The sequence below is a fragment of the Arachis ipaensis genome, chromosome B3, assembly GCF_059453495.1.
Source record: "Arachis ipaensis isolate K30076 ecotype BB chromosome B3, ASM5945349v1, whole genome shotgun sequence".
NCBI classification, from domain to species: Eukaryota; Viridiplantae; Streptophyta; class Magnoliopsida; order Fabales; family Fabaceae; genus Arachis; species Arachis ipaensis.
Genome location: NC_142438.1, coordinates 140,075,826 through 140,086,560, shown reverse-complemented (window position 1 = coordinate 140,086,560; position 10,735 = coordinate 140,075,826). Strand labels below are relative to the sequence as shown.

At 29.9% G+C, this 10,735-nt stretch overlaps 1 protein-coding gene across 1 annotated transcript; it reads left to right on the top strand.

Annotated features, from left to right (window-relative positions):
• The first annotated feature begins 5,516 nt into the window (after window positions 1-5,516).
• Window positions 5,517-7,298, top strand: MYB117 (myb domain protein 117). The gene is made up of 3 exons (XM_016338199.3): window positions 5,517-6,175; window positions 6,264-6,713; window positions 6,797-7,298. Exons 1-3 carry the CDS (start codon window positions 5,743-5,745, stop codon window positions 7,180-7,182), a joined length of 1,269 nt encoding a protein of 422 aa, XP_016193685.1. The 5' UTR covers window positions 5,517-5,742; the 3' UTR covers window positions 7,183-7,298.
• The last annotated feature ends 3,437 nt before the right edge of the window (window positions 7,299-10,735 follow it).

Here is a 10,735-nt window from a genome sequence, read left to right as displayed (position 1 = left end):
TTTCGTATTTACCCTAAATCAAATGAAAATCCAACCATCTGTGCAGTGTGTTTGATTTGTTTGAGCATAGGTAAAAACAGAAAGATTTGTATGGTGGGAGAGGAATATATACGATCAGTAGGACTAGGACCCGCCTAAATTTAGGTTAGATTATTTCTAAACTTATGAAAATTAAAATATCTGAAGTTTATAAAAGTATCAGCATAATTTCAACGAGTGGGAGAGGTGTGAGCAGGGACAGAGCTAGATAAAATATTAGAGAAAAGCCAAAAATATTTACACAATAAAATAAGACTAAAATAAAATTCTAAAAGAGGACTAAATTAAAATTTATATATAATTTATATATAAAAAATTAAAATTAGAGGGGTCATTGTCCCTCTTTTTATGTATGTAGCTTTGTCTTTGGGTGTGAGTAGAGGATGTTTGGGAAGAAACTTAATAATTTGAAGATAATGATAAAATTATTTGTATTTTAAAATATTAAATAATAAATACAAAAATTATATAAATTAAATGCTAAAGATAATTTAAAATCTTTTGACAAATATTAAGAATTAAGAATATACTTTATCTTACCTAAAAATAAAAAAAATATTATGTATTTTTAAAGCATGATTATTACTAATTAGAGTCTAATAAGATTCAAATCTGGTAAGAAAAAGAGCATGAGAGATCCTCTCTATATATATATTGGGTCAAACGAAGGAAACCAAATGGACTCATTAATGAAATGAAATCATTCTTTTAGATGTGAACTAATTTAATAGAAGTGAATTGGTTGTATTTTAAATGTAAAGATAATCATTTACTTTGAGTTAAAGGAAATTACGAAAATGTTTACCTGATAAGTGACATTGAGAAAATGGTGTAAACCCCTTACAAATCTTAATACGTGGCAGAATACCTGACAAAAAGTCTTACATAATTTAATTTTAACTATTTTAAAAATTCTTTGATTTTCTTGTAACTTTATTGATAATCTATGTTTTTTTTAAAAAAAAAGAAGTCCCTCCAGACTTGACTTATTTATAATATGTCATCTTAATTTTTCTCTCTTTTTATTAATATAATTTTTTTGAATTTTGAAGAAAGAAAAAATAATAGTATATTCTAGGGATCCCCACGCTTACTGCAAGGTGCTGCAAAAAATTCAGCTGTCAATCCACCACATACTACACACGTATTGATGATGGTTCAATCTCTTTCCGTTTGGTCTCACAAGTTGGAAACCAAGTAACCCCTTTTGTCTTTATTTATATGAGAATGAGAATATATGAATAACATAAGGGTCCTTTGGGATTTGGAAAGGTTTAATCACTTGTCTCCCCAACTGCCCCAAAAAACATTTTTGTCCTTAATTTCTAACTAATCCATCTCATCTTCCTTGGAATCATATAATAAACTTCCTTCTTCAATTACACTATACTACTCTTTTGATAACAATAAATTGTTGAAGGTGCAATTAGAAAGAAAGCATGTCCTAATCTTTCATTTATGGGGTTTACGTCAGAATGCAATCCAAAAACAGGAAGCTAAAATAAATAGTGCAATCCTAGTAGGATATATGTTGGTCTCGCAGGTTCCCAATGTAAGATGATTTCATGAACGAAACAAAATCTCACAAATCTTGCTCACATGAACATATATGCAACTTACTAATAATAGCATAAAACAGTACTATAACCTCCCACTACGTATATCTCCATCAATCTTTCATCAACTCTTGATCGACTTGTTGTGTAAAGTGGTGGCAGAATGAATAATGCAACCTTGCCTATGGCTATTCAATTGCCTAGGACCCTCCCATTGCAATCCCTCACCTAATACTCCACTTTTCTCTCTTCCCATTCTCTTCTCAATTCTCAATACTATACCAATACATAGTAATTCCTTACTTGCATAATTCTCAATTCTAAGTACCTTAAGAATACTAGTTACACAACATTTCATCAAATGAATTCAATTGTTACAATTTTCTCTGTATTTATAATTCATTTAATAAGGAAAACTTTAATTTTTTACTCATTAATGATAATAAGTATTAATCTTAACAATATTCTTAGAAATAAAAAAAACGAAAGAAAATGAATTATAAGAAAGATTTATTATTATTATTATTTTGGACATATAGCAGGTCCTAGTTTACTGAGAGTCTCAGAGTTTCCTTCTAATAATAATGTGGACAAAAAGACGTTTTACGCGTCTTTATAGAAACATCTCTCATATCCTAAATCGTGAATTAATATAATGTTATATATAAAAAATATATTTTAAAATTGAATTTTAAATTCAATTTTAAATAAATACTAATTAATTAACTGACAACATTCTTTCTTTTTGTGTTGTCTAATATTTAAAAAAAATAAAAATTTTCTGTTCCTAATATTTAATTTTAAAATATCTAGTATTTTGATTAATTTTATTTTTTCACTCATAATTAATTTTATATTTATCATTAATTATTAAACACATTGAATAAAATAAAAAAAATATTAAAAATGAAGGGAAAATATAAAAAATTTAATTATATGATGTTTATATTATTATTAAGTGAGCAGTGGTGTACTGATTTCACGTAACAGATATTGATGTGCCGTACATTCCTGTGTCACTGTGACAGAAATAAATGAAACGTCTGCAATTGGGTTTTCCCAACCTTCATCAGAGACAAAAATGAAAAGATATTAACTCCACAGTTTGTTTTATTTTTTTCCCTTATTTAAAAGATGTAAAAGCATTACACAATAACTTTATATGAATTAATTAGTAATAATGAGAGACCAAGATAGCAAGTATACATAGGAACATGCCCTTTACCCTCTTGTTCAACATCTTGTTTTCAAATTTCTTGCTGGATTGGGGTTCTTGCGATTCAGTTAGGTTAGAAATTTAGAATGTGCAGATGTCTTCCTTGGAATTCTTACTTTGCTGATCAGATACATTAATTATATGTAGGCCTGGCAGCTGACTTTTGGAAAATGGTGATGCAATGCAACATACTAATGAGACGTTTTTGACGTTCATTTCTCATCACTATTTAATTATCCAACTCTACAATCACTCAATATATTTTGCAACTGATTCATGTACTAGTAATTAAATGCCTAAATTAATTAAACTACTATAACATATATAGCTAATCTAGCCTGGCCTGCCTGAATTACTACTAGCTTAGTAGCTACTTGATTTACTTAATTTGGTGCCAAAATTAGCTATACACAGCCTGTCTAATCTCTCGTACATTTATATTTTGGCCAAGTTTATCGTGTTCCCTAAAGTTGAGAATGAAATATATATATTAATTTAATGTAAAACACCCATCGTTTTAGAATTATGATATTAATATGTTACAGCAGCTCAAAAAAAAAAAAAAATTACATATTCTTTATTTGTAATGTTATCTCATGTATACATTACTTTTTATTTGTTTAATTCCAAGTTAACTAATTTTTATAACTTACCAACAACTGTTACTTACTAAATTATTTGTTGTACAAGAATGTGAGAAACTAGCTAGTATCTATTATTATTATTATTGTTGTTGTTGCACACAAAAAATCAATTAACAATCAGTTATAAAAATATATATTTTGAATATTATTATAAAAAAATTTAATTAATTATTTAATTAAAAAAGTGTGAATTTATACATATATATATATATATACCTAAATATATATTGTTTGATCTGATAATTAATTTTTAATATACATAGAGTAATTATTATTATTATTATTATTATTATTATTATTATTATTATTATTATTATTATTATTATTAGTAGTAGTAGCAGTAGCAGCAACAAGGTTTTTTTATTAAAATATTATTAAATCAAAACCAATGGACCAAATAAATACTTAAGGAGCTAGTTTGGATAATTAGCCAAGGTATTATAGTAATTGTACGTAAGTCCATGGTATAGGGGAATGTCTTTATTTATTTGGTTATTCTAAAACGCACGGAATAATAGTTCAGTTGGCCAAATTTTTGTTTGATAATTAATTAGTGGCAGTGCCTTATCAATAAGTTTGGACTTAATTTCCGCAAGTACATAAAAACCATGAAATTGAAGTGGAATATATACATTGCTACTATCATGCTGTTTGGCCACGATGGAAAAATGAAAGCAATAAGGCGCATAAAAAGGAGTAAAGGACAAAATAATCTTCCAAGATCTAAAATCAGTACAAATCAGCTACGATGGAATGAATATATAGGATTTAGGAATTCAATCAACTAAGTGTAGCAACTAGCAAGTCCCCAACTATTTAAACATTTAACGGCTCTTTCAAGCTCACTGTTATGTTAATTAATTGCAGTTAGTGAAGGCTATAATTGTATATATCATGCCTTCTTGTTAACGTCAAAATCTATTCATATTTTATTTAATCTAATATTAAGAATATTATTGACATAACTTTTTACCGAAAAAAAGAAAAAAAAAAAACCATTGTTTATATCTATATTTTTTCTTTTTACTATGTGTTTTTTTTTTTCAAATAAGATTTGCACATCGTTAATAGCAATAATTCTATACTACTTACTTTGTAAATGGTTATAAAAAGAGAATGTGATTGAGAGATTATATGTATAAATTATTTTATTAGGACACCGAAAAATTAAACTTATATTTTACGTATTCAATATATGATGAGAAGACATAAAATTTATATATTCACTAAACTCATATTTTTATCTTTTATATTTATTATTTTATATAGGCATATCTTATATATATATTGTATGTTTAAGAATCCGTTCGGCAAATAATTTTTTGTGTGACAGCAGATTTTAAAAAAATAAAAAGAAGTGAACAGTGCAATTGCATTGAAGAATAAGAGAAAAAAGCATGAATATAATTAGAGAAAGCATTAATGAGAGAAAGAGAATTGTAGTTTGGGAGCTGTTAAAATTAGTTAGAGAAGGGAGGAAGAGGAGTGAGATGGATGGAGTAATTAGTTACCCAAAGTGTTTAGTTGTTGGGTCGACTTCAGTCGGTTAACTCATCAACTGAAACCAAGGTTAAAGAAACAAGTGCGTCCAGTTAAGTTAATACAAACATCAACATGACACAAACACATTCACATACACTTGCTGCATGCTACACTGATCCTGATTGTGACTTGGACAGATAGAGAGACATCAAAATTGCTATCATATCATATCATACCATCATTTACTACCCTACCTCCCCCTCTTCTCTTCTCTTGCAACTACCACCTTACCTCCTCAATTATACTTCCTTACATTAAATCAATATATTTTAAGTAACTTTAATTCTTTAATTTAATCTAGTCTATAATATAGTAATCTTGTAAAATATTGAATATTGATGCATGACAAGAAAGGTGCCCCTGATGGTGCACAAGCTCAAGTTAGCACTCTCACTCTCACACGTGTGAGAAGAGAGAGAAGTTGTGTGATGATTTGTTAAAAGGGAGAGAATGAATAAATACTAACATAATGACAGCAACTGGTTTTAAAAGAAAAATCACACATCCATCTGTGTCTATATCCTTCACTCTCTTCTCTTTTTCTTAACTACTTCATCTCTTTCTTGAACTCTGAAGAATCCGTGTGGGTATGTGTTTGAAAAACCCTCCAAAACTTGGAAAGTACTTTTGCTGTTTTCAGTTGTTTAATTTACTTTCCTTCTTCTATCTTCTTCTTCTTCTTCTTCTTCATTCACTACTGCCTGTCATGTCAAAAACCCTTTGAGTGCTTTCCTTATACACTAGTATGAACTCATGCCCATCTACCTTTATATACTCTTCCTCATCACAGCAAAATACCAGTAATTCAATGGGGATGGTTTATGAAGACATGGCTTCTCTTTCTCTTTGCTCCAACTACACTCTCACCCCCTCCGCACCCAGCTGGGGCTTCCCCTTTGAGGAGCACCCCACTCACAACAGTGATCTTGTGGAGGGTACTACAAAAGGTTCTGATAGCAGCGAAGATAATGGGGTTATTGGAGAAAACAATAACAACAACAACAACAACAATAATAACAACCCTAATAATAAAGAGGGAGAGAGTAGTAGCGGACAGTCAAAGCTTTGTGCAAGAGGTCACTGGAGACCAGCAGAAGATTCAAAACTGAAGGAGCTTGTTGCTCTTTATGGCCCTCAGAACTGGAACCTCATAGCTGAAAAGCTAGAAGGAAGATCAGGTATATATATATAGAGATAGATAGATATACATGTAACATGATATTATAATATTATTATTGAAGACGTTTGTTGTTTTGTGAATTGAAGGGAAGAGTTGTAGACTGAGATGGTTCAACCAGCTTGACCCGAGAATAACGAGGAGAGCTTTCAGTGAAGAAGAGGAAGAGAGGCTGATGCAGGCTCATAGGATTTATGGCAACAAATGGGCCATGATTGCAAGGTTGTTCCCTGGAAGAACCGATAACGCTGTTAAAAATCATTGGCATGTTATTATGGCTAGAAAGTATAGGGAACAATCCAGTGCTTATAGGAGAAGAAGGCTCACACAATCAAACAACTTTTACAGAAGAATTGACCATAATAATAATCATAATAATAATAATAATGTATCATCAGAATCATCACCACCACCACACTGTTTTGTGGCTGGCTTCTCATCACTACCGTTTCATGGTGGTGTTCTTGACTTTGGTGCCAATAATAAGCCTTATGCTGCTGTTGCTTCCTCTTCTTCTTCCACCTTCAATTTCTTCTCTGGTATGTGTCTTTTCTGTTCCTCTATCTCTCACACTAGCTACTTCAACCAAGTTAATATTTGATTGTTGAATTAACTAATGCAGGAGGTAGAGGCAATAATAATAGTAGTAGTAACAGTGAGATGGTAGGAGGAGAGTATTATTATGGAAGTAATCATCATCATCATTATAATCAGCAGCAAGCACATAATAATAATCATGCTTACTACACTCGTTATCCTAATCATCAGTATATGATGATGATGATGCCATCAGTGCAACAGCATCAAAACAACAACCATAACAAGAATTTTTACAGCTTCTCATCAAATTCAAGCACCACAGTAGCACAGGTGCTAGGCAGTGATCCTTCACTATCATCCATGGCAGAACAACAACACAGAGATCATGAAGAAGCCAGTGACCCCCCAACAACAATCCCAGAGACTCCGTTATTTATTGACTTCCTTGGAGTAGGAGCCACAACATGAATGAAACCAAAGTTTCTTTTTATATTTATTAGAAATTTAGAACCCAAAAAAAAAAGAAAAAAAAGAAAAAAAAAGCTGCAAGCCTTTATTTCCAGCGGAGGATTCTCAATATAGGTGTGGTCCAACATTTGCTTAGAAGCCATTCGAGGTAAACAGAAAGGATACTTTGCTTCAGTTTGGTGACTGTGTACCCCATTGCGTCACTTCTCTTATTAACATATATCAAACCTTTTCTCTCTTGTGATTTTCATTTCTGACTCACATGAGGACCCCCCCCTACGCCCTCTTCCCCTACCTCTATATAGTTCAATTTCATTTTCATTTTAATTCATTGTTAATGGGGATCATTATTTGTGTTATTAAATGTGTCTTGGGGGCATTGTACAGAGAATAGTTAAAGAAAGGAAGGTACTAACTAAAACAATTATTTAGGGTGTGGAATAATGTAGATAGCTGGGGGGAGTTATTTTCGTTTGAAAGATGTGTGTTTCTAGTTTGGGTTGAGGGAATGGTTGTTTAAGTTTGTCGCTACATAAAAGAGGATTTCTTGGACTATTTTGGGGTATGATGATGAAATTGATGAGGATAGCTAAAAAAGAAAATAAAGAGGGTTGGGGGTTTGGGAATGGGAACTGTGTTTGGAACATCGTTTTCTCATGGCCCTGCCATTGCAATAACTCAGGCACAAATTCAGCAACTGATTCCCAAATGTGCATTCAAGATGGGGAAAACTGTTCAACGCACATCATCAACCTCTCTCTCTCTCTCTCTCTCATCAAATCTTTATTAAGGATCATGATTCATGCCACTCACATGACATGGGGTTGTTATTTGTTGTTTTATTTTTTGTGTGTTGATCAAAGAGTTTCTTTTTTGGTGGTCTCAGGCTTAAATAAATGACAGGATTGAATTTTGTTTTGTTCATGCAATACCTTATTAGCAAAGAATTAGTCTTTTGTCTCTCAAAAAGAAGAATTCCGTGAATTTTTTTTTATATATTTTTGAGACAAGAAAAGTAGCTTTTTTTTATTTTTTTTAACAAAAGATATGAGACTCGAACCCACAACCTCTCTTAATTGAGTATGTGAAGACTGCTATTTGAACTATTATTCATTGGCACAAGAAAAGTAGCTTGGTTGTTGGGGGAAGTGACACATTCATGTTAACTGTTTTAAGGAGTGTCACCGTGAAATCTTATGCGTAGATGAAAATTCACATTTTGAGTCTGTTTGTCTCTTATGCAACACCAATCACCACCAACGCACTAAGTGTTCCACTTTCTGAGGCAGTTTTAACCGAAAATATAAGATTAAACGTGCATGATTAGTAGATATTTATTTGAAGGGCAAAGATGATTAGCTATTTGTTTCCGGGTATGAGATAAATTGAATCCTATCACCATCCCTCACTGTCATATTCTGCCAAACAAATTTGGCTATATTTCATGAGACCATGACGATTATTATATATATAGGTAAAGCCAGTTAGCGCAGAATGTGGACTGTCATGTGAGGGATGGAAATCAATTCTACAATTCATGAGTTTTGTTTTCGAAATAGAAAATATATGTTTCAAGACATTTGAAAAAGTTGCTTACGTGTGCAAGTTATTTTTAAAATGTAGCCAAGAATGAAAGGTAGCACGTGAAATGAGAGAATATCCGTATTACTTATAAGTATTCTTGTGTTCCAGACATTCTTAATTATAAAAAATTCTTTTAATAGCAAATAAGAATTTTTCAACAGATGGTGTGAGGTTTGTATTAGACTCATTTCTGATTAATATACATGCGCAGTCCAATTTTCTTTGAACAAAAACAGTTCCAAAAGTTATAGAATGATAGACCATAAAATCCTGAATTTCTTGGGGTTGTAAGAACTAAAAGGGCCACGGTTGTGGGCCATCAGTCCAATTGCGAAGAAATCTATTAGGACGTGGGCCAAGGGGGTTTTGTTTTTACAAATTAAAAAAAATTATTATTTATATCATAAAAAATTATTATTTTCAAAAAGAAAATAAAACAATATTATTTATTACTATACGATTTTATTTTGGATATTACATGTAATTCGCCCAATGAATGAATACTTGAATAGGCAAACTACTCTTCAAGTAGTTTTCTCGGTCAACTATGCTGAGTGTATATTATAATTAGTTATTAGTATAAAATATATGTTAAAATATAAATATATATTAAAAATAAATTAAATCACACATATATTTATATAGAATATATTATTAACTAATTTTAGTAGTTGATTTTAATATACAAACAGTATTTTTATTTCCTAGTGATAAGACAAATAATATGATCTACAACCCAATTTGATATAATTTGATACTCATATCATTATTCTCGTAAAATTAATTATGTTTATTCGGTTTTGGAAGAAATAAATGTTTGAAATAGTTAAATTTAAATTTAAAAATAAGAAAACTAGTATTATTTTTAAATTTTAAATTACTAAATTTAAATAAACATACTTATATTATTTTAATTTTTTATTTAAATAAACGTATCCGTATTGTTTTAAATTAATAATTTAAAAAAAAATACTTGTATTAATTTTAAATTTTTAAATTAAAATTTATAATTTAAAAATAATACAAGGATATTTATTTTTTAATTTAAAATTAACGGTTTTAAACAATTATTTTTTTTAAAATCAAATTAATATAATTAATCATAAAAATACAATAATACGAGTATATTTATTTTTATCAAAATAAATTTAATTATTAATTTAAATTTTTATTTATTTAAATTTTAATTCAAAATTTAATAATTTTAAAATTTTAGATTATTTAAATAAAATTAAATTAATTAAAAATTAAAAATATATCAATACATTTCAAATTGTACCAAATTATATCAAGTTGGGCTGTAACTAATTCGCCACGGTTGAGGAGCAATTATCTAATTACTGGGCGAACACAGTTCGTCTACTCATTTGGTGAATTGGATGCAATATCCCAAAAAAAAAAAAATTCTATTTTGGTAAATAATATTGTTTTATTTTTTGTTTGGAAATAATAATTTCTTTAATTTATAAAAAAATCCTGGGCCAAGGTTAGGGTTTTTATGCCCCGAGTAGCCTTCTGGTAGTTTTCTTGGGCTTTTAAGCTCCGTTGTCTAACAAAAAAAAAGATAAATCTTCCAAATTCAACAATGTGCGATCTCCATGAACCATTCCTCTAGCACTATAGTGCTTCAAATTAAAGAAATCAGTTTATCCCTAGTCCTTACCCAAAAAAAAAAAGAGAGAGAAATCAGCTTATGGATTATAACAATCTAGCATGTGGCACAATATTGAAAAGGATTCTACAAGACTACAACTATAAATATTAGTTGCTGTTTTTATTTTAAACAACAAATATTTGTTTTTTTTTTTTTTGGTAAAAACAACAAATATTTGTTGTTACTTGTTAGACGCAATATTAAAGATTTGGGTCAATAGCGACTTTTGGTAAAAGTGTTAATTGTTTATCAATAAATGGAAGCCGATATTGAAAAAGGGCTTGAGCCCAGATATTAGAGGTTTGGCCCATATTT

Bases quoted from the DNA above. Each gene is read 5' to 3' on its own strand.
- MYB117 (XM_016338199.3), top strand. From the start codon at position 5,743: ATGAACTCATGCCCATCTACCTTTATATACTCTTCCTCATCACAGCAA. The intron at 6,176-6,263 runs GTATATATATAT...TGTGAATTGAAG, and splicing joins AAAGCTAGAAGGAAGATCAG to GGAAGAGTTGTAGACTGAGA. The intron at 6,714-6,796 runs GTATGTGTCTTT...TAACTAATGCAG, and splicing joins CACCTTCAATTTCTTCTCTG to GAGGTAGAGGCAATAATAAT.